Genomic DNA, 22,274 nt, shown 5'->3' with positions numbered 1-22,274 from the left:
TGAGAACAGAACTGAGAGCTCGCTGCCTGCATATATAAAAACCCAGCTCGGCTGTCGAACGCCGAATCGTTGTCGCTGATCGGGCACGCAAACACGTTGTCCAAACCCAAATACGAGTCGGGGAAAAAAAAAACAGTGCTAGTAATAATATCTCTAAAGAAGCTCGACAGCCGGTCAGTAAGACGCGCTCAGTCTGATAACGTTCGTCGAGTCGTGCACGTCGCGAGTGCGCAACGCGAAATTGGATACGAAATCTCTATATAAATATATATTTATATGTATATTTATCATATCTAATTATCAATCTATATAACTGCAATAAAATGAAGCTAGTACTGTGTATTGTGTTAATGCTTGGCTGCCTGGCCACGCCCACGCCCGCCCAGTTCAATCGACGACAAGGTACAAGCGCGCAAACATACATATTCTTACACATCTAGCCTTAGAGAAACTTCTAATACTAACTAAGCAAAAACAAAGTAAACAAGTGGGGATTACGAGACGAAACCCGTTCCATTAGCTGCGACACATCTATAACATACTCAATTTATATACATATATCTGCATATTCACATTTAAATATTGATTATAATTAATTATAGTTTTTAGTGGGGGCTTTTTTTTGACAAAGTTCGTTGTCTAAGTCTTTTGTCTTGGGTGCTCAATTTGTGTGCGCAAATTTTGCTTTCGATTGAAACTGGTTCGATATTAACTTGGCTCTGACTATTTTTATGTAAACAATCTATATTTTTAACAATACATTTTAAGCTTCATTTAACACAATTTAGAGTCGCACGCAAATTTGCTTTGTCAAGTTTGTCGCTTAAGTCTTTTCAAGTCTGTGCCCAAAAATACAATGTTTATTTGAATTGAAGCTCTTTTAATTTGACTTAGCATTTTTGTGAATATAAGTATGATATATATTTGTTTATAAAGATATTAATTTTACAATCGAACGTGTATGATTTGTCAAGTTCGTTGCCTAAGTCTTTTGTTTTCGCTGTTATACTTTGGAGCAATATAAATTGTTTTTAATTGAAACTTGTTCGAAATTGGCTCTACAGGTATATGCATGCATATACATGTATGTGTATATATATATATATATATTAAAATATATATTAAACAGTTGTGTTTTTTTGGTATACGCTTCAGGCGCAGTCCGTAAAACCAGTCAGTGTCACTGTCATTGCAAGCTAGCGCCAAGGTCAGCTGAGCGCCGCTGTATGCCAGCCGCCGTTTCCTTACAGCTTTTATTATTATTTATTTTGAAATTTTTGGCAATTATGCAGATGTGCTTAGGCATTGCGATCACGTTTTACCGGATGGTTCATTTCAGCAAAGAGAGAGTTCAAAGAGTTTTAAGTATTTCAAACACATCTCTGGGATGTGGATTAAAATTGATTAGGTGATTCCATTAGTATGTCACGAGCCCCTATATATGTACGTATATATCTATACATATATATATATATATATATATATATATATATATATATATATATATATATATATATATATATTTGTTTATATATAGATAATTGATCAATCGCTTGATCACTCAAATAGTAAAACTTATTCTTATAATATGGCTATGGCTATAGCTAACTGTTTCTATGTAAGCTAATCTCAGCTGTAATTTAATTTCGTAACCGGCTTCGTTCTTTATAGCACTTAACTGTCATAACTCAAAAATAAAACTTTTTTCAAACAAGTTTTTCTATATTCGATTGCTTGAAGTATTTTGATGATGAATCTCGTATAAATGCGTAATATATAGATATACTATAGGTCTGCGAAATCTCAATTGTTTGTAGTATAGAATATTTTATTATAAGAAAAACTGCGAATGCGCCTTATTAAATTCAAATGCCAATTGAAGCATAAAAATTATAAAATAGAATTCGACAATGTGGAATGATAAACCATAAAAACCTCAAGGAATACATCAAATTGGATTGGATTATCATTATCAAGACAAAAGATTCATTATATGAAGCTCTTAAGAGTAGTTTTTGCATTTACTAATTTCATTTCATTTCAATTCTATTCTAAAACTTACCATTTAAGTTCTTTAATCTCTTTCTATCATCATGTTTTACTTTCACTTATGTAACGTTCAGCTATGTAAGCTTACTAATCCGTGTCTAAACTCTCGCTTTTTGGTTACATTTTTAGTTCGCCAGAATTGCATAACGCCCGAGAACTATTATGGTAGCTGTGTGGCGCTTAGTTATTGCCCCCAGGTGGTGAATATCTTCCAGCAGACCGATAGACGTACCGCCCAGAATTACATTTTGCAACTGCAGCGCAGCTGTGGCACACGCAGCGTTAATCGCGACCCATTGGTAGAGTTGATATTTCTTCCGTTTTTCCCCTACTCCATATGCTTAAGCGACTATTCGCAATTTGCTCTCAATGTAGGTGTGCTGCACTCGACCGATTACTAATCCGGTCACAGATCGGCCGAATCCTTTCATTACCACAGAGGGTAGCTTTGTTACGCCATCGGTGAGCCCGTGGACGACGAACAATCCATTCCTGTTCCCCAACACCCCGCCAACGCGGCGCACGACGACGACGACGACAACAACAACAACAACAACCACAACCGCTGCCCCAGCTACATCTAACTCACTTATAATGCCTCGTGGGCCATCCTGCCGGTTTCCACCTGGCACGGTGGGTGAGTGTGTCGGTAAGTACAAAGTGTGGCTCTATCAAAATGTTCATCTATAAACCGTTAACTTCTTTGCAGACATCAGAAGCTGTGACCCCGTCTTCAACGAACTTCGGGCTAGACAAAATGATCCCGACTATGCCAAGCAATTGCAAGCCTCGAATCTGGTGTGCGGCCGCGTTGGCTCCCACGTCTGTTGCCCCACTGGCCAGGCGGTGACCGAGATAACAACCGTCATTCCAGTCAATCTCAACGAGGTGCCACGTCGTCTTCCCACCGTGGCGGAGGGCTGCGGCGCAACACCCAAAGCGGCGGCTTTCAAGAAGGTTGTCGGCGGAGAGCCGGCCAAGCAGGGCTCTTGGCCTTGGATCGCTCTACTTGGCTACGACGTCATCGCTGGCTCACCATTCAAGTGTGGCGGCACTTTGATCACGGCCAGACATGTGGTCACAGCAGCCCATTGCATTCTGGAGGAACTGTGAGTAGATCTCGAAATATTTGAAACTATTTCTGAAATTGCAAATCCTTTTTGCTCAGGACATTTGTGCGTCTGGGCGAACATGATTTGACCACGGATACCGAAGCACGTCATGTGGACATAAGGATTGCTAAGGTATGTTGTATTGATAGGCGGCTGACTGATGGAGCAGTGAGATATAGGGCCAGCCATAAAGAACTGGGGCAATTGATGGACTAATTGATTACTTTGAGTATTGATATAAATGGAAGAAATGCAGACCTAGATTATTTCTTAATTAGATATGGATTATGTCGATTGATAAGGAAAGCTTTGAGACAGAGTGATTAATTGGTTGACTGATCGAATGATTGACCATGTGGAACGATTTCCAGCACATGTTGTTGATATATTTGTTCACCTTTCGAATCCTTTGTCTACGAGTTATATAGTGAATTGAAACTTAGCTTACATATATAGTCTCTTCTAAAATCTTCCTTTTACCCATTTCTATTGACAGAAAGTGAGCTATCCGCAGTATGTTAAGCGCATTGGACGTGGAGATATCGCAATGCTCTTTTTGGAGCGAAACGTGCAGTTTACGGACACGATAGTGCCCATCTGTATGCCCAGCAGTCCAGCTCTGCGCTCCAAGTCGTATGTGTCAACCAATCCCTTTGTCGTTGGCTGGGGCAAGACCCAGGAGGGTGGCCAATCCTCTGAGGTGCTCATGCAGCTGATGATACCCGTGCTGGAAAATGAGGAGTGCCGCAGGAGGTATGCGAGCGTGAACCGTTATCTGGCACCGGAACAATTTGACGAGGCGGTGCTCTGTGCGGGCGTCTTGGCTGGCGGCAAGGATACATGCCAAGGGGATTCCGGTGGACCACTGATGACGTCCGAGGTGGTCGACGGACAGATGCGCTTCTATCTGATTGGCGTGGTGTCCTATGGTGTGGGCTGTGCCCGGCCCGAGATACCCGGCGTCTATTCGAGCACACAGTACTTCATGGATTGGATAATCGAGCAGTTGAAGAATACGCCCTAAGAGAGATTTTAGCTAACTCAATTACTTGTATGATAATAATACTAATAATAATAATAATACAAATTATAATAATGAGAACAACTAATGATGGCAGAAGCGCTCCAAGCGAAACTCTCGTCTGTTGACATTGGGCTTTGTTCTCATGACCGAATCCTGAACGTGCCTCAGAGCCAAAGACTTATGCAAATAGCCTCATCAATCATGCGTCTAATGAACGTCTTGGTCAGGCAGGGGCCGTGATCTAAGTCCTTTTCATCTACATATTCTGTGGTGGTTGGTACATGTGTTAAAAGGGTTGCGCAGGGTTTACCGACCTACATCGAGCTAGACCTGAACTGCATTCTAATTGTGAGCCGGCTGGATTTGAATACATTTGAAAGTCTACGCAGATCTTCAGAACATTTGGCGCCATCTCAAGGATGCCAACAATGGAAAACCCCAAAATTCAAAATCCAAAACCACCTTTTGGCACGCTTCAAGTAACCCTCACAGCGCGCAGTGCTCTCTAATCAGATCAGATGCCAGCACCAAGACGAAGGCTGTTCCCCCGCGCATCTGTGGCCACATCTCCGTGTGTAAAGGAGTTATCCTTTTGTCTATTTCATTGTCTTGTGACTCAAATCGCAGCTGCTCTGCCCCTTTCTGCTTTCTGCTTTCCCATTTCCACTTTCCACTTTCTTTACTTCACGCTCTGTTGAGCCAACAGAACTCGCGTTGCATTCGCAATTAAGCCAGCATCACAACATGCATTGATCTTCGCTCTTAACCAAGATCATTTATCAATAAATTTGCATATGAAAATTTGCATGCGCAAGCCGATTTGCGAATACCCCGTAGCACAAGGGTGTTAATTTCATCATCATTAGCTCTGATATCTTTATTGACAGCTCGTTGCGAAAAACAGGGAGGGGCAGGGCTGGGATTAGGGCACTGAGGGTTTGTCTTTGCCAAAACACAAAACACAAGAAACAGAAAAAAAAGACATCAACAGTCAAGAGGTGTACAAAAGGATAAAACCCACAATTCGCAAATATAAACACAATTTGCCAGGCCACAATTCCCATTGATTTCGGCGCTCGGGGGTAATTCTCACACGATCCATTTCAGCTGAGCTGATCAATTGCCCAAATCTGTGAGCTAACGATCGTCTGATAGCCCTTTCAACGAAGTCTCTTTAAAATGTGGGCGCATCAAATGCGATTTTGATATGATCTTTAAGTAACTTGTATAAAGGGGTATTATTAGACCCTAAATAAGGGATATATTGGCACAAATGCTATGTGGCTCATGAGGGTATTGGTCTTTGAATTAAATACTTTTCGATATCAATATCAATTTATATTTTTAAGCCATTCTCGCTATAAGTCCGAAAATTAGTCAATCGAAAGCCTTTAAAAATCTTTTACAAAGGAAAGTAACAGGGCTAAAATTTAGTGAAGCTCAATACCGGGTGTCTTTCAGTCGGATATGCGCGACTTAAGCACTCTCGTTTATGTTTATTACAGAATAGTTTAGATCACAGGATATACAAGCTAGTTATTGACTTAATTATGAGGACTTAAGTCTAACAAGTTTAATTTAATTAAATTGCACAAAAATTATTCCTAATTTACTATTAAACATATGTATATGCATATCTATGTATAGCTGCTCATTCCTAAATCTCGGGTGAGGCCACATTCCGCTTGAGCACCTCGTTCAGTGTGGGGCTGAGTGCCAGGGCGGGATTCGCCACGGCAATGATATTGTCACCCGCCGCTGAGATGACCTGCACCCCGGCAGCTGTTAGATCCACAGTTTCGCCTAGGCTGAGGTTCTCGTTCGGCTTTGGGCAGCACGCGTCCAGCGAGGAGACGGGCGATCTTTCACTTTCCAGACCATTGCCCTATGGGAAATTTGATGGAGCATTACTTAAGATACATTTTTTAGCCAGCCAGCTGATGGGACGGGACGTTTGGACGCTCCACAACACATACTCACTGGCAGGGGCGGCGAGCTGGAGTTGCTGAAGGAGAAGCGCGAATCGTTGTCCTCAAAGTCCGCCGATTTGCCCAACCTGAGATATATGACATACATATTAGATATATATAGTATATAGTGTATCTGATTATTGTATATACTTACGAAAATTTGGCTATTTCCGTTAAATCGAACGGCGGCTTGGCAAACTTTTGATACATCGCAAATAGATTGTAGCGCGAATCCTCCACAGCTTCCTTTGAGTTGGTATATTATGGTATTTTTTTGGTATTCAAAAAGATTGTTGATTAAAAATTTCGGGTATATATTTTGAAAACTGTGCTCGGCAGAGCAGCGCATTAAGCAAGGCAAGGAATACACGGGTTGTTCGTTTGGGTTTTCAAAAAGCAATCGAAATTTATTTATTGGCTCAACGAAAGGTACACCACATATTGCAAAAGTCAATATATCAATATATGTATATATATAACGGAGAAGGCTACGCACTATATAAACGGAACTAGAACTAAGTGGGCTAGGATTGAGTAAAGAATGTGCTGGCATTGAGATAAGATTTGGCTAGGTTAGGTTGAACTAGATTATATTGGGTTTAGGTATTAGAGATAAAGAGTAAATTATGATTGGGATTGATCAGGGTTATGTTAGTTTGGGATAGACGTGAATATAAGGGAACGTTTGAAGTTTAATTTGGATAAGTTAGTTGAGCTTGGTTGGAAATAGTTAAATGAGCGGATTGTGGGTATTTAAAATTATGTTCAGGAATAAAGAAAATATAGTATTAGAGCTTAGTTTACTTTTAGTTGGATAACAAATAAAATTATAAATATACTACAAAGAGCAACAACAACAAATATACTAACACTACAGCATAAATATTCTATTCATGTTTAATATTTAGTAATACATATCCGTAGAACAGTCAAAGATTATTTAATTTTGATTATCTTTTAAAGAAATTTTATAGCAGAAAAAAATAATAGATGAAAGAATTAAAAAGAGAGAGGAAGAGAGAAAAAAGAAAGAAATAAGTATGGATAGGAACACCTAGAAAGACGGACAGGTCTCAGTAGTTAGCTGAGTTAGAAGTTAGTCATTTTTCAGACCTACGTAAAATACTTAAACGTATCAGACTAGGCTTTCATTAAATCTAAACAAACAAACAAATACCAAAGACTACGAGCTATAAGCAAGTTCTATATACAATTGTATGGAGAGTATAATATCGCAACTAGATATTCTAAGAAGAACCTCTAGGCAGACGTTAGTAAATTGAATGATCTTTCGATCGCACCACAAGCTGCAAAGCAAAATGTTGGGTTAACTTTGTTTGGAAGCTGAAGCTGAAGCTGAAGCACTGCACCAGATAATCTAGACCACAGATTAAGGCTCAATGGATTCCGTCTTCCTTACCCGGTTCAGTTCGCTGGGCAGCTGAGCCGCCTCTGTGGAGGACAGGCGCTGCCGCTTGACGCTGGGCAGCACAGCACCGCCAGCTGAGGCTGATGCCGATGCCGATGCCGAGGCAGCAGTCATGGCATCGCTGGACTCGCAGTCCAGATCAATGTTCGCACGCTGCATTGCCTGGTTGGGCAACTGGGTGAGCAGACCGCCATAGCGGGCTATGCTGGCCGAATGGCCAAAGCCCGCATCCTTGACGATCTGGCGGGCCAGTGGGAAGAGCTCGTCGCGCCGCGTGAGCAGCCAAATGGTCTGGGGATTACGACAGAGCTGCGCCGCCGCCTCATTCACGCAGACCTCGTGCAGTGTCAGCGGCTTCTCTGGGCGTCGCTTGCAATCGAATCTACCATAGATAGCCGAATACTTACGTATCTCATCCATGCGCCTCGGATCGTGCTCCGCCATGGCAATCACCTGCTCCAGCTCGCGAGTGGTGCGCTTCTTGGAGGTCTGGGCGCGCGGCTCCCGCTGCGGCAACTGTCGCGCTATCTTGTCGGCGCACATCGTGATGCGCTGCACCTGCAGCTCGGTGAGCACAGGCGTCAGCTGCGGCGAGCTGGACGACACCTGATGCGCCGTGCTGGCCCCAGCCACACAGCTGCCCGCATTGCTGACTACCAGAGGCGTCGCCGTCGGACTCTGCAGCACGGGAAGAGCGGGGCACATGACGGGCGCACTAATCTGCGCCAGCATCTGGGCATTGGCAACTGAAGATGGAGCCACTGAAGCAGCCGCAGCCGCAGCAGCAGCAGCAGCCGCAGAGGGAATTGGAGCTGTGGGCTGAAAGGATGCGTATTTATGGCGTGGCAGCGCGGGCGTTGAGTCTGAGTTGAATATTAAAGCGGGCGCGGGCTTGGTAGGTGTCTCACATAAACCTAAGATAAGGAAACATTAGTTAGCTTTTACCATGTCTCTATCTCTCTCTCTTTCACTCTTACCTAGCTGCGGCAGCATGGCTCCTTGAAACAAGCTCGGATTGTTGGCCCATTCGTGCAGCGCCTTCTGCAGACGCCGCACATGCAAGGGCTTCGATGCCATGCCCACTAATGCCATTATCTCCAGGAACTCCTCCTCGCCGGCATCGTACAGCTGCTGCACATCATCGCCCCCCATCTCCAGCAATGTGTCGTAGTAGGCCAACAGGCTGGCGCGCTGCAGCACTCGATACAGCTGCACCTCCGCCTCATTGCTAGGTCGAGATGTGGTGATTACTAAGGGATAAGGAAGGAAAGAAAGAAAGAAAGAGAGATAGAGAGAGATAGAGAGGTTATTAAGTAAACTTTGGATATGCTAGTATAGTATATATTTATATTTAAGGTCTGGTATATATCATACCATATATCATACATCATTATATATAGATATATCATACGCACAAAAGAGATTTCAAAATTGAAAGAAATAGATCTAACTATACAGACAACATACCATATAAACATACATTTTTTCTATGCACTTCATTTCTTATGACTAAATTTCAAAGATGAAAAATTTCCGCGTGCGCTTCAGATTCTTCTTCTTATGCTACAGCTTCAGACCGGGTATCAAAATGATATTTATAGAGCTGCCTCGCCGCTAAGTTCTCACAACGTTGAGAGACCATAAGAAAAAAATTTAATTAAATTCGCCTTTTTTTATACTAAAAAAAACTCGACGGACGTCTGGACCGTAAACCCTTTTGCAAAGCACGAAAAAAAGAGAGAAGGAAAAAAACGAAACCCAATCAAAAAAAAAAAAAAAAAAAAAAAAAAAAACGAAAAGTAAAAAAATGAACGGACGAAGTTGGGAACGAGCTCATCTGCATAAGCAAATGTGAGCGAGCGTATGTATGGGTGTGTGCGTGTGTATGTGTGCAACCCTTTCGCTTTCGTCCTTTAAAGAGCCAAGGATACTCGGGCTCGGCACAAAACTCGTTAGAAATGCGTCACGCATGCGCATAGCCAAGGCGAAAGCCAAAAAGGAACCCAAGCAACATTTTAATCCTTTTTATTTCTCTCATTTTTTTAGCTCAAAATTTTAATGTTTCTCTCTCTCTCTACCTCACTCTCTCTCTGCCTGTGTAAATTATGATAGTTATTTTCGCCTAGATCTGCAGCAGCTTCTGCTCATCATCATCGTCATCATCATCATCATCATCAAAACCTTCTCGTCAAGCCACAATTTATGGCTCGCGTTGCGCTCAAAAGGCCGCCAATGAGGCGAAGCGCTGATGATTATGTCAAATCGTAAATAATTATGTGAGAATATTTTAGTCCGGCCTTTTGGGTAGCAGACGGCTCTCCAGCCAGACCCAGTCTCAATGCTTTCCAGTTTCCCAGTGCTCTCTAGCAGCTTTAATTAATAGAAAAACGAGCTGAGCCAACTAAATTATAACAAAACAGGGCAAAATCACAAAAAAAGAGAAAAAAAAGAGAAAAGAAAAGGAAAAGGAAAAACAAAGCACATCGATCGTTGGTTGGGCACATCAATGCCTGGTTTTTGTATACCCTGTACTTCAGAGATTCATATACGGGTATGCAGACATAGGCTTTGTTCATTCAGAAGAGTTTAATAATAATAATAATTACTGATTTTTATATTTTTTTAGTTCACTTCAATAATTAGTAGAGAACAAGTAATTGCTCTACATCTAAAATTTCCTACTATGTATCTACCAATTATAATCAAATTACAGGGTATGTCTTAGTCGATGCGCCCTAATGCGCCATAACTCACTTGCTTTTTTGAGCGCATGCGCAGACGCTGGCGCTGCTACAAGCGCAACTAACTACACGAGTAAAAGCAGGAGCTTGGAGCAGGAGGCGCATGGGATGGAGTTGAAGGTGGCGGTGGCTGTACAGCAAGCATGTAGCGTGGTGTAGTTGGTGTTGTCACTTGATGCGTTGCCAATCATTAACCCATGATTGCATGCCTGTCACAATTTATGACACGTTGACAAACTATTGAAGGCAACAATTTTTAAAGGAATCCCAAGCAGAAACCCATAAACTCCATAAAACTTGAATGCGCAACGAATGAGATTGCAAAGTTGGCTCAGATATCAAATTAAACTGCAATGGTTATTATTTTTGATGGATATATAGCTCTACATTTAGTTGGCTATAAAAGTCGAAATTTATTTTTAAGCAATTGGTTTGAGAGAAAGAAATAATTCGTCAGATCTCAGAAGTTGTTGGAACCTCTAAGATATAAGAATCTATTGGAAGATTTTTAAACTTATTAAAACTGAGAAGATATCAGAGAATATTGTCTCTTTATTGTTATTGCTGCGATCTTATTATTCTTATATATTAAAAGATAACAGATGATTTTATCATACTATAAATTCTATCAAGATCATATGCAACTAATATTAAATAGCCTGATTAATGGAGTCTGTATTCTGATCCCTTTGGGGTTAAGTGGGACTGTCCAAGCGACACTTCTTCTATGCCTCTTGCCTGTGTGTGCCCAATGAGGAGTATTTAACGCAGACGCAGAATCTTTTTGCGTAAAACAGAAGCGGGACTCTGTGGATGGAAGACATCAGAGATGTGGATAGCAGCGACTGGGCGGCTGAGGGACGACTGTGGCACTGAGAAGCCGAGCGGGGCGAGTGGGGTGAGGAATTTGCAGCAATAAATAAATGAGACGTGATTTCAATACACAAATAATGCGAGGGGAGCGCGCAGCTGGAGCAGTGGCAGGACCAGGCAGCAGGAGAAGAGCTGGAACTGGAACTGGAACTGGAACTGGAAGTGGAACTGTCTGGCCATGTGGCCGCGCTTGGGGTTGGGCCTGGGTTGGGGGCCTGCGATTCACTGTCTTCTGGGCAGCAGCGCTTGGCGCGCTGATTGTCACTCGCTTGCTGCAGCTTGTTGATTTTTTGTATTTTTTATTATTTATTTAATTTGCGGGTCGCTTTTTGCTACCGCCTGCTATATACCCTGTACTCATTGGCAAATGTTTAATGGCGGGTATGTTGTGAACAGAGAGAGAGAGAGAGAGAGACAGCAGAGTCGGGGAGTCAAGAGAAAGCTTAGTTTCGAGTATGTTCAACTTATAAATATGAATATAAGTTCCATTCTACGTACAAGTATAAGTTCTAGTATAAGTGTCAAGTATAAGTGCTAGTATAAGTGCCGTTAAAAGTCTGTGTATAAGTACAAGTGCAAGTATCAGTATAACTACAACTGAACATGAGTATAAGTACCAGTATAAGTACCAGTATAAGTAGCAGTATAAGTACTTGTATAAGGGAAAGTATAAGAACAAGCAGAAGTATAATTTCCAGTATAAAAATGTCAAGGTATTATTACTGTTACAAGTACAAAATATAAGTGCATATAGAATTAGACACGTGCGTATAAGAGTGTCTAATAAATTTCGAAAGTACAGGGTATTAGCTCGTATTCACGGTCAGCTGCCAGCGCTTTTATATGTTGCGCGTTGTAGGGCCAAGACTTTTAATGTTGGCTGCTGCTTATGTTGACGTTGTTGTTGTTGTTGTTGTTGCTGCTACTGCTGCTGCTGTTGTTGTCATTTGCTAAATATGTTGTTTTTATGCGTTGGCAAATGGCAAAGATGGACAAAAAATGAACTGCAGTTGCTTTTTAGTTGGCACTTGAAAGCAATAATGACATTCGACGCCACATACCAAGCCGCACAGCCTGGCCGGCAGACCAGGTGAGTCTGTGTGTACACGTGTGTGTGTGTGTGTGTGTGAGGGCCGTCAATCGTTGGCGTTCGCTTCGATTATGGTCAACAGGCAAAAGACAGGAGAAAAAAAAAACGCGCATTGATTCGCAGACGCCGTTCGAACTGCTGAACCGAAAACTATTTCTCATATACAACGATAAAAATTGGATGGATGGCAGGATGTTTTTTTTGCGCAAAATTCTTGGATCGTTCAAAATACCATCGATGGCCATAACTTTGGAGCGTTCGTACGTGCCAATGGCCGCTGATGAAGCTGCCAGCTGAAGCAACTCGGAGGCATTGTGACTGTGACTCGGAGGCAAGGCCAATGCCTCGTTAGCTACCCTCAGCCAGGGGCTGGGGTAGGTTTTTTTCTTGATGCTACCCCTAAGACGCACCTATCGTGTGGGTAAGCCAAGAGCTACCTGAGCTCTGGCGCACATTTCATTGGATGTCCTCCATTTGTATAGCTAGACAATAGATCCTGCTGCTGCTGCTGCTGCTGCTGCTGATCCTGCTGCTGCCCCTATCTAAGGTCCTGCTCAGGGTGGGTTTCTTACGCTCGCAGCACCAAGGAAATGCAAACCGGATTCTAAATTACAAAGCTAAAGCAACGGCAACTTTTTCTATTGTTTCACATTTCCGTTACACACAACAAAACCAAAAACAAATCTCACACAGAACCGGCGAAGCTTTGAAAAGCGCGGGAAATTGAAGAAAACAAAAGAGCAAAGACTGAACTGGCTGAAGAATTTGATATGCAGCGCGAATTTGTATAAAAAACATTAAAAAAGAAAAATGAAGTTTAATATTAATTTAAGTGGATCTTAAGGAGCTTACAAACTCCAGTCAAAAATGAAAGATAGAAAGGAGGGAAAATAAAATTTTTACAAGACTTCTAGTAATGCCACAAAATACCCATGTAATTTTTAGACCTATGAAATAATAATCTTAAGACTATATAACGAAAATATTAAATACATATATAGGGGATTTTCTATATATATGTATTCCTTTTTGAGCGCTGCTTTGAAAAGAACGGTCGCACTTAGTTAGATCGGCAAGCTCTTCGTCTCATTCGAGCCTTCAGTCTCATATCTACCCTTAATGTTATTGTTAATATAAGAAAAGAAATTATGTATTTTGCTTACATTATTTTATAACTATGTAAATCTAAAGTTCCATAAAGACTCGCATTGATTTTTTACAAATATTTTCTATATAGATTTCACTATAATTCTTTTATATGATGGTCAAGAAATTGCATGTAGATCTTAAAGATCTTCATTGTATTTTAATTTCTACTTCTGAATACCACTCATTTATCTTTCTATACATTTTTAAAAGTTTCACGTTAATATGTGAAATTATCGATATTCATATAAATCCAAATAAACTTATTTTTATGTACTTTTCACTCTCACTGCACAATTCCTAAGGATCTCCCATTTTATCACTTTAAAATATCACTTCTTACAATCTATTTCATTACTTATTTCATACCTATTTCATACTTACAAGTGCCGTTCGCGTTGCGTCCAAAGATCTTGCCCTGCGGACTGAGGATCGGGCTGGACGAGGCCGAGGGTGCGCCGGATAGTGAGCGCTGTCCCTCGGAGAGGCCGCTGGCCAAGGACAGATTGTTGACATCATCCTGCTTGAGCAGCTCGATGCTGTTGCTGTTGCTGGCGGCGGTGGTGGTGGTGGTGAGCAGTGATTGGGGCAGCGACTGGAGCAGAGTGTTGCTGGCCGAGCAACCGGAGCTTCCGCTTCCTGTGACCAAGCTGTGTGCCTTGCCGGCTGGCGAGGGAGCTGTGCTCGTAGCCGAAACTGTTGTGGAAGCTGCCACTGCGATTGCTGTGGCTGCGGCTGCTACTACTGCGGCTGCTGCTGTTGTTGTTGTGGGAGAATTCGTCTCCATTGTTGTTGTTGTTGTTGTGTGTTAAGCGAAGACGAGAAGGACAACCAAACAAGGACAAAGAGGCACAAGCACAAAGAACCAAGACTAAATGCATGCAAATTACACACACAAAAAACTCAAAAACGAACTCAAAATCAAATAAGGATGCACTACAAGAAAGCTAAAATCAACTACACTACACTCCAGGATTGAGCAACGTTTCGTAAAGATCGTTGTTTAATTATTTGTTTTGTGTTTTGTTTTTTCGATTTCGATCTCGATCTCTGCCATCCGCTCAGCTCGAGGCCAGACGAACTTCTGTTCTCGCAGCGACAACGACGCGCAGCTCGTGGAACCCTTTTTGCTGCATCTTCGAGATACTTTCGAGCAGAGAGCGAGAGAGAGAGAGAGAGAGAGTTGAGATGCAGGAAAGAAAAAACATGTACATAGAATCACGCAGCAGACGTCGCTGCCGAAAGGGTTAAAAGGCGAAGAAAAAAACGAAGCAAAAGAAAAGCAACAACAACAACAACAACAACAAGCTGCTCAAGCGTTTTGGTATGCGTAGCCGAAGACGAAGACGAACCCGAAGCTCGTTGCCGAAGATCTGCAGACGAAGGCATTTCACTGTAGGCCAATGAGGGTAAGTTTTTCAGCTGCGTGACTCTTATTAGAAGTCAGTTAGAGAGATTTTGCTGTTGCTATTTGTGCTGGATGTCTCCGCCTCTTGCCTGGCTCTCTCTCCTAGCTGTCAATTGGGTGCGCACAGCCATGAGCAAGAGTGAGAGAGAGGGAGAGGGATAGTGAGAGTCAGAGTGAGAGTGGGAAAATACCTCCACAGCTGCGCAGACATTTTGATCAACTCTTTAATATGCCCAGCACAGCATATGCAAAGGGTATGCTAAAGAGTTTTTTTTGATGTGTGTGAATATATAAGAGACTAGATGCTTATAGAGTAAAACAGAAATTTACCTATAGAGAAATCGAGTACAGCTAGCTTTTGCTTGGGAACAGAGATACGATCACTTTCCTTAATTCCCGCCTGAGTACAGCATATCTGCGCGTCGCGCCATCTCATTAAGTAACCATTTTTTTCGGCTATTTTCCGTTAAAAATCCGAAAGGGTTATTCGTTGTGGTGCCCCTCGCCCAAGCTCAACGTTTCAAATTAATTTTTTCGAATTTCGCTTTGTTGTTTATGAAATATGACGAACGTATTTTCTTGTATTTTCTTTTTTTGTATATACAAAAACAGTTTACAATAGGTTTTTTGCTTTTATATTATTATTTATATCGTATATAAGTATAGTAAGAGGGGATCAGGGGAATACTTTGTTTGTTCTACGAGGGGGGAGGGGGGTGTAGTGTTAGTAGATGTGAGTTAGATTACACTAGGATTGGGTTTACGTTAACAGTCGTGGTTAGGTTGCCGGAGACCCATTATTGGTTTTGGGGAACCCAAGCCTCAGTCATAGACCATTCCCGAATCAAGGATGAGAGGAGTGTGCTACAAGTGCGGGGTTCCAACTTAGCTTTGGCTCGGCCAACTATAAATTATTGACGCTTATTATCTGATTGATCCAGCCTATGAACGAGGAGACCTTCACATAAACACCGGGCACATCCACCCGACCGCAGCCGAAGCCCCAAGAGACGAGGCCGGCCAGCTCGAAGAAGCCATCGTCCTGGCAGACCAGCGGGCCACCGCCATCGCCCTGGCAGGCATCGTGTCCCTCCTCGCCGCCGGCACAGAAGCTGGAAGCGGGCAGTATGAAGATCTTCTCCGTGACCGCGTTCACCTTCCTAATGCACTCCGTATCGCTGACAATGGGTATCTCCGCCTCGCGCACACGCAACGGAATGGGGCCAGCTGAGAGTGGGAGATTAGTATCTTGATATCTTGATGGGGTCATTCCTGGCACTCACCTTCGCCCATGTATCCGTAGCCCGTGACCGTACAGCGCTTGCCCGCCGTATGGCTGACACCACGTGCCGGCAGGCAAACCAAACAGACGCCATCTCGCAGCTCCGCCTGGCCGTGCAGCTTGAGCAGCGCAATGTCGTTGTCCAGCGTTTGGCTATTGTGGTTGTGGTGTATATACGTGGTGGCCACGCGCAGCGTCTGGGCGCCCGGACTGCCATACTTACGTGTCAGATCGTAGTCACCCACGCGCACGTAGATCGCATCGCCGGAGCGAACAATGCTGCGAGAGAAAGTAAAGGGAAATCGAAGAAGTATTAGATAAGCTAACCACAGATTGGGACTAGGTAAGGTGCACTCACTTGGTAACACAATGCGCTGCAGTCAGCACCCACTGAGTGCCAATGAGCGCTGCACCACACAAATACTGATTGAGCGAATTGATGAGCGCCACCTGCCAGCACCACTCGCCATTTTCTCCATCCTCGCCGCCAACCACGCGCGCACGACGTCGAGTGCTGTAGTTGGCCGACAGCTGTCCGGGACTCGAGTAGCTGTTGTGCTGATAGTATTCCGGATAGACAATCGCCGACGACGACGACAGCTCTGGCTGATCGTGATAGGAGCGCAGCTGATTGCTCTGAACTCCGCTGCTGCCCACCAGGTCGCCCAGCTTGTCATTGTGAATCTGAATGGGCACAATGGCGGAGCCGAGCACCAGGCGTTCGTTTGACTTGTTAATGGTTCCACTGCCGCCAGCATAGGTTGTCGACAGCTGTCTGGCCGTGCGCTGTACGCCGTACTTGGCCCGCGCATAGGAGACATAGTTGAGAGCGGGCGAGCTGCGGGAGCGACCCGTACGCAAGGTGCCCTTGACGCCACACACGTACTTGGAGTAGACGTGCGGACGTGGCGTGGTTGTCGTGGTGGTCGTTGTTGTTGTCGGTGGTGCGGGTGGAGCAGATGGCGGCAATGCGGGCTGCGGTCCAGGTGCGGGTCCATAATAATCCGCATAGCTGGGCGGTGGAGGCAATCCCGGCTGATAGACATGCGCGTGGTGCGGAGGTGGTGGTGGACCTTGGGGCTGATTAGGCATGTAGTTGGTGGGTGCGTACGGTGGCGGTGGTGGCTGCTGCATCGGTGGCTGTGGTGCATACGGCGGCGGATAGTTGAAGTAGGAGGTGTCATTGCGTGTCTGGAACTGCTGCTTCTCCAAGATTTTGCTCTTGGGCGCGCAACAGATCTGACCGGAGCGCTTGCATCTAAACAAATCTGTCATCTCGGCGTTTTCTGGAGGAGATTAGCAGAGAATTAAGAGGGAATTTCCTTTATTCGAGGTGCAACTACTTACTGAAGCAGGTGAAGCTAAGCAGGCTGACAATGCAGGAGCCGGGGCATTCCTCGCGTGGATCTGGACTGGGCGTATGGGGCAGCACGTAGGGTGGTGCTGTGGGTGATGGCGTTGGCGGCGCCGTTGGTGGCGGCAATTTCGGCTTGGGCGCACCAGAACGTGAGTTATCACAGCAAACTGAGCCCTTGGAGCAGGTCGTGGGAGTCGTTAATAAGACGGAGGGACGTTCGCAGAAGGCGGCCATGAGCATGAGCAGACAGAAGCCCGGACAACGCTGCACGGCGGGCGGTGCAGGCGGTGGTGGTGGTGGTGCAGGTGAGTTCAGTGTGCTTTCGGCAAAGGATATGAACTGGGAGAGCAAATCTCCACCAGACTGGGTGGCCGTACTTGCTGGTGGTGGTGGTGGTGCAGGCTTAGCTGCTGGCTTAGCGGCCGGCTTGTTGGCGATCTTGGTGGCTGGCTTGCTGGGCGACGCCGGCTTAGCAGGTGTCGACTCGGAGGCAGTGCTCGTTATACAGCAGCTACCCTCGCCGGGACAGAAGGCATCGGAATCGATCTCATCGCAGAAGATGGCAAAGATGCCGTTCATGCACTCGCCCTCGCATTCCTTCAGCACTTGGCCTTGATCCTGACCAGACTTCAGTTTGTTTTTGTTGCTATTGTTATTGCTTGAAGTTTGCTCTTCTTCTTCCTCCTCCTCTTCCTCCTCCTCCTCCTCCTGGGCGGCAGCTTCTGTTGTGGTAGTTGTGGTGGTCTTCTTATGCTTGGTGGGTTTGCTCTGCGCGTGGCTGTTGTTATTGTTGTGGGTCTTGGTGCGCGCTGGCTCGGGCGTAGTGGTGGTGGTGCTTGTGGTGCTAGTCGTTGTTGTTGTGGTGCTAGTCGTCTTGCTGGTTGCGGGCTTGGGCAGAGTTTGATTGCCCTTCAGATTGCTCATGTGCTCTGTGAATTGAGATGAAATCAAGCCTAGCTCTTTACGGGGTTTATTCTTGGTCTTACTGGCTGGTATGTATATGTCCTTGGGCAGTTTGCCATTGGAGTATTCATCCAGGGAGACGCAGCACTTGGTGCCCTCCTTGCAGAGACCACCACTGGTCAAGTAAGCCTCACAGTATTCCGCTATGCGATCCGCCACACAGACGCCCGTGCAATTCTCTGTGGAAACAAAGTGGAACTTAGTGTGGTTTACGGTGGTTTCGAAGTGGTTTCACATACTATTCTCATCTTCCGTTTTGCTGGCTTCCACCTTATCCTTGGGTTTGCTCGTCGTGGTCTTTTTGGTGGTAGCAGCGGGTTTCTTGGTGGTTGTGGTGGTGGTGGTGGTAGCTGGACGCTTCGGCTGCGGCTTTGGCTTCGGCTTAGGCGTTGTGGTTGTCGTTGTAGTTGTAGTGCTGCGTTTAGTGGTGCTGCTCACAGTCGTGGTGCTGCGCTGTGTGGTGCTGCTGCTGGCAGTGGTTGTCGTGGTTCTAGGAGTGGTCACGGCGGTTACATTTTTGCCTAGTTATGAAATGGAAACGTTTAGCTGGGGATTAATGAGGCCGATCGAGCTGTGTCTTACCAGGCGCATTCTCTATGCAGCACTTCATGCTTGGCGAGGGGCAGGGAACGTCGTCGAGCACCTCATAGCAAATGAGCGTGGCCAGTGTATGGACGCAAACACCTGGGCAATCCTTGGCATCCGCTGTGCTGGTGATCGTATCCAACAGACCGGAGAGGAAGCTGCCCGCCAATGATTCATCCTGGGCTCCAACAAACGGCTTGCTGCCCAATAGCAGCAGACAAAGACTCAGTGTGTAAAGTATTCCTTGGGAAGTTCCCATATTTCTTAAATTTCTCATTTCACTTTGTTCAATTGTATAAAAGTTAGCTCATCGCGTTGCAAGAATCTGTAAAAGAGAAAGACAGTTAGTGGTGCAAGGGGGCAACAGTGAGGGAGAGAGAGAGAGAGAGAGAAAAACGAAATTAGCCAAGTGAAAGTTTAGCTTAGTCAGCGCCCCCATCCATGTAACCCCGAAAGGCCTGTGACGCAACAGAGTGCTCCACACTTGAATACCTTGCAGCATCCGAGCTGAGAGATGAGAATCGAGAGAGAGCTGTGAGCTTCAAGAGAGTACCCCAAAAGATCATTGGCCTAGAAAGCGTTCAGCAAATGCCTCAGTTGTCGCACCACACTGAGCGAAAATACAGATCTGATACCGAGAGAGCGTATGGTTATTTTTGAATTATCAAAATAAATTCGGATTAAACTTTTACTAAAGAGAAGTAAATATGTTTCAAATTAAAAATAATATATTGTTAAAATATTCAAGTAAATCTCGGAATTCCCTACATTATAAAAAATTTTTAAAACTTTCGTTTCGAAGAAAGTTCCAGAAGGATATATATTCCACATTCGTCCAAATTCTTGAATCTCAATTATAAAGCTCTTTTTTCTTTGAGTGCATTGAGAGCAACTTCTTGAGAGGTTTTATTGTATGGGGGGCATCTGTCGAAAAACCAGTTTAAATGCTTGTTGCCTCGCCTCATTCTGGTTAATGGACTGAGGAGCTGGTTCTGTGACAGGTGCGTCCATCTAACCGTTGTGTCAAGCGTTCAGCTTATCTGCCGTGCCCCATTTTAATATTACGTATACGTCTTAAAGGGGGATAAGACAACAACAAAAACTAGTGGTACAACGGGAGCGTTTGATATATGGGACCTAAAATATGTATTTGGGTTGACAGTTGTAAGAAAATGGTTCAAAAGGTAGTTCAAGTAGAGTTCAAACCCGTTTTAACTGTTAAAACCTGTGACAAGTGTGGAAAAATTGAAGTTAATATGTAGTTAGAACTTAGTGAACTAAAACGGAAACTAGGACTAGTTGATGGCTTAAAGACAATAACTAAAAGAAAATCAAGGGAATCTTGCTGAAGAATCTAGTGTTTTCTTCCCAACGTTTAAGATGAAACGTTTTAGCATTATGAATGAAATAGAAAGTGCATTGCCCCAAAAACAACAAAAAGGCAAAACGAAAACAAATTGAAACCTATCTCAGTTGACAGATCTTTAGCGAAAGTGCTGGCAATAAATATGTAGTATGTAGTTGACTAACACTTGACAATGGCTAAAACGAAGAAAATGGCAGAGCTACATGTGTATGTATTTGTATGTATGTAGCTCAGTGACAATTATGTGCCGGCGACAACTAAACGCGCGCTGCCCCCTTCTTATCGAGCGCTGCATTTGCCTCACGTGCCGCCTCGCTTTCACGTTCAAACCGGAAATTTTAGACTTAAAGGGCCAAAACTATTTAGAGGAAAACAAAAACAATGAAAAGAGAACTCTCGTTAAGCCAGGCGTGTGACAATCCTCAAGCTGTATAGAAAAAGAAAGAACAGCTAGAAAGCTGAAGCGCCTGTAACAAGCGCTAGAACCCAAAAACAAAACTGTGTAGCGGGCACGTCTTTTGGGTCAGCCATCGCCATGCGCTGTCTCTGTCTGGCGCATGGGCACGCCTACGCCATCATGAATACCAAGTCCGGCACCAAATTCATTTAAGTAGGTCAGCTGCATAAGGCGCGACAACAACACCAACAAAAGCAGTATGTTACACCCTGCTCCTCTTCACCTCTCGCTCGCACTCGCTCTTCAAGTTTAGCATGCGAATTATGTGTTCTTCACACTTGAGTCGTAAAGAATTTCTTTCATTGAACGACGACAGCCAAAACAAACAGAAACCGAAACAGAAACAGAAACACGCATTCAAATGCCGATCGAACGGTTAACAGTAACGGTAAACGACGGCTGGTAGACACACTAGCTACACTAAAAGAAATTACTGATTACTGGAATCGAATCGGAATGCGGTCAAGGTCGAAATTGAAAATTACTAAGTTATGAATTTAATTATAGATTATAAGAGATGTCAAAAACAGTTAACAGTAATTATATATATGATATAGAGATGTGATTAATTTTTACAACAGAACTAAGTCAGTCTTTTCTCTAGGTGTAGCATAGTTGAAATTATTATTTTTTTTTTTGTCAACTGCAAATTGTTTTTGTTTTTGTATGTTCTGTCTATAAAGTCTTTCATTTTTAGCACTTCCATTAAAGTCCCGAGGCACAGTTACACACACACACACACTCATGCATATCACTCTACCAAAGACAGCGACTGATCCAAAGTCAGCGCGGCTCAGTCTTTGCCTTTGGGGCGCAATCCGAACAAGTTAAGCGACTTTTTTCTGCCGTTTCTTCTTCTTCTTCCTCTACTTCTTTTGCTCTTTCTGAATTAATGGTAACGGTAAGCACAAGACGACACATAACTGTGCGCCGGATCAGCAGGACAGCGCAAGGCGGCATAGACGTGTCGGGAATGCGGCACAGTTTCCAATTGCCAATGGCTGCGTATGCAAAGTTCTTTCAACACACACGCACACACACACACACACAGATACACTTGCTTGAGTAGCTCAACTAACCGTTCTTAGTGCCGGGGCAACTGCACCTTGCGAAAGCCAGTAACAAACTGACCAATGCTCAAGGTTCTCGATGCTTGGTAAGCCGCCAAGGCCAGCAGCAGCAGCAGCGGCAGCCACGAGCAGCGGCAACAGGCCGGAGAAAGTGAGCAAAAGAAACTTTGTTGAAAGAGCAGCAGTAACAGCAGCAGCAGCAGCAAAGAGCGAGCATTGCGCTCTCTTCGCCACCTGTTCTCGGCGGCAGGCAGCAGGCGGCCGGCGGCAGGCAGAGCGTAGGTCGCTTACAGCTGAAAAGGGATCGCTTGACAGCTGTAATAGCTGCAATTATTGGCACTTGAGAAATTTT

At 44.2% G+C, this 22,274-nt stretch overlaps 3 protein-coding genes across 4 annotated transcripts; 1 reads left to right on the top strand and 2 right to left on the bottom strand.

Annotated features, from left to right (window-relative positions):
* The first annotated feature begins 49 nt into the window (after window positions 1-49).
* On the top strand, window positions 50-4,270 carry LOC108612527 (venom serine protease Bi-VSP). Its single transcript, XM_018005441.2, has 6 exons — window positions 50-402; window positions 2,179-2,348; window positions 2,425-2,698; window positions 2,759-3,158; window positions 3,218-3,293; window positions 3,658-4,270. Exons 1-6 carry the CDS (start codon window positions 324-326, stop codon window positions 4,183-4,185), a joined length of 1,527 nt encoding a protein of 508 aa, XP_017860930.1. The 5' UTR covers window positions 50-323; the 3' UTR covers window positions 4,186-4,270.
* Window positions 4,271-5,620: 1,350 nt separating this feature from the next.
* Window positions 5,621-15,012, bottom strand: nab (NGFI-A-binding protein homolog). 2 transcript variants are annotated; one of them, XM_089467601.1, is made up of 6 exons: window positions 13,819-14,942; window positions 8,562-8,834; window positions 7,576-8,498; window positions 6,310-6,401; window positions 6,166-6,241; window positions 5,621-6,070 (listed from the first exon to the last, which is right to left on the bottom strand). In XM_089467601.1, the coding sequence occupies exons 1-6, from the start codon at window positions 14,219-14,221 to the stop codon at window positions 5,843-5,845; spliced, it is 1,995 nt and encodes a 664-aa protein (XP_089323727.1). In that variant the 5' UTR covers window positions 14,222-14,942; the 3' UTR covers window positions 5,621-5,842. The 2 variants fall into 2 exon arrangements, with proteins under 2 accessions (XP_089323727.1, XP_089323728.1); XM_089467602.1 differs by having other exon boundaries at window positions 5,920-6,070; window positions 6,162-6,241; window positions 13,819-15,012.
* A 375-nt stretch (window positions 15,013-15,387) lies between these two features.
* mas (trypsin-like serine protease domain-containing protein masquerade) lies at window positions 15,388-22,058 on the bottom strand. Its single transcript, XM_018005368.2, has 8 exons — window positions 21,932-22,058; window positions 19,027-19,354; window positions 18,684-18,965; window positions 18,468-18,623; window positions 17,472-18,410; window positions 16,483-17,410; window positions 16,126-16,403; window positions 15,388-16,069 (listed from the first exon to the last, which is right to left on the bottom strand). The coding sequence occupies exons 2-8, from the start codon at window positions 19,304-19,306 to the stop codon at window positions 15,747-15,749; spliced, it is 3,186 nt and encodes a 1,061-aa protein (XP_017860857.1). The 5' UTR covers window positions 19,307-19,354; window positions 21,932-22,058; the 3' UTR covers window positions 15,388-15,746.
* Between the last annotated feature and the right edge of the window lie 216 nt (window positions 22,059-22,274).

This window comes from Drosophila arizonae, chromosome 4 (genome assembly GCF_054131065.1).
Source record: "Drosophila arizonae isolate 15081-1271.41 chromosome 4, UAZ_ARI_1.0, whole genome shotgun sequence".
NCBI classification, from domain to species: Eukaryota; Metazoa; Arthropoda; class Insecta; order Diptera; family Drosophilidae; genus Drosophila; species Drosophila arizonae.
The sequence above is the reverse complement of the archived record's forward strand: the minus strand, read 5'-3'. Positions and strand labels throughout refer to the sequence as shown.

What these genes read in the sequence shown, in the direction of transcription:
- nab (XM_089467601.1), bottom strand. Translation starts at nt 14,221, where the DNA reads ATGGAGACGAATTCTCCCACAACAACAACAGCAGCAGCCGCAGTAGTA. An exon ending in AGCCATGCTGCCGCAGCTAG is followed by an intron (nt 8,499 to 8,561) that starts GTAAGAGTGAAA and finishes TCCTTATCTTAG; the next exon opens with GTTTATGTGAGACACCTACC. An exon ending in CCAGCTCGCCGCCCCTGCCA is followed by an intron (nt 6,071 to 6,165) that starts GTGAGTATGTGT and finishes AATTTCCCATAG; the next exon opens with GGCAATGGTCTGGAAAGTGA.
- mas (XM_018005368.2), bottom strand. Translation starts at nt 19,306, where the DNA reads ATGAGAAATTTAAGAAATATGGGAACTTCCCAAGGAATACTTTACACA. An exon ending in GGACATATACATACCAGCCA is followed by an intron (nt 18,411 to 18,467) that starts GTAAGACCAAGA and finishes CTCAATTCACAG; the next exon opens with AGCACATGAGCAATCTGAAG. An exon ending in CTACGGATACATGGGCGAAG is followed by an intron (nt 16,070 to 16,125) that starts GTGAGTGCCAGG and finishes TCCCACTCTCAG; the next exon opens with CTGGCCCCATTCCGTTGCGT.
- LOC108612527 (XM_018005441.2), top strand. Translation starts at nt 324, where the DNA reads ATGAAGCTAGTACTGTGTATTGTGTTAATGCTTGGCTGCCTGGCCACG. An exon ending in CCAGTTCAATCGACGACAAG is followed by an intron (nt 403 to 2,178) that starts GTACAAGCGCGC and finishes TTACATTTTTAG; the next exon opens with TTCGCCAGAATTGCATAACG. An exon ending in GCGTTAATCGCGACCCATTG is followed by an intron (nt 2,349 to 2,424) that starts GTAGAGTTGATA and finishes CTCTCAATGTAG; the next exon opens with GTGTGCTGCACTCGACCGAT.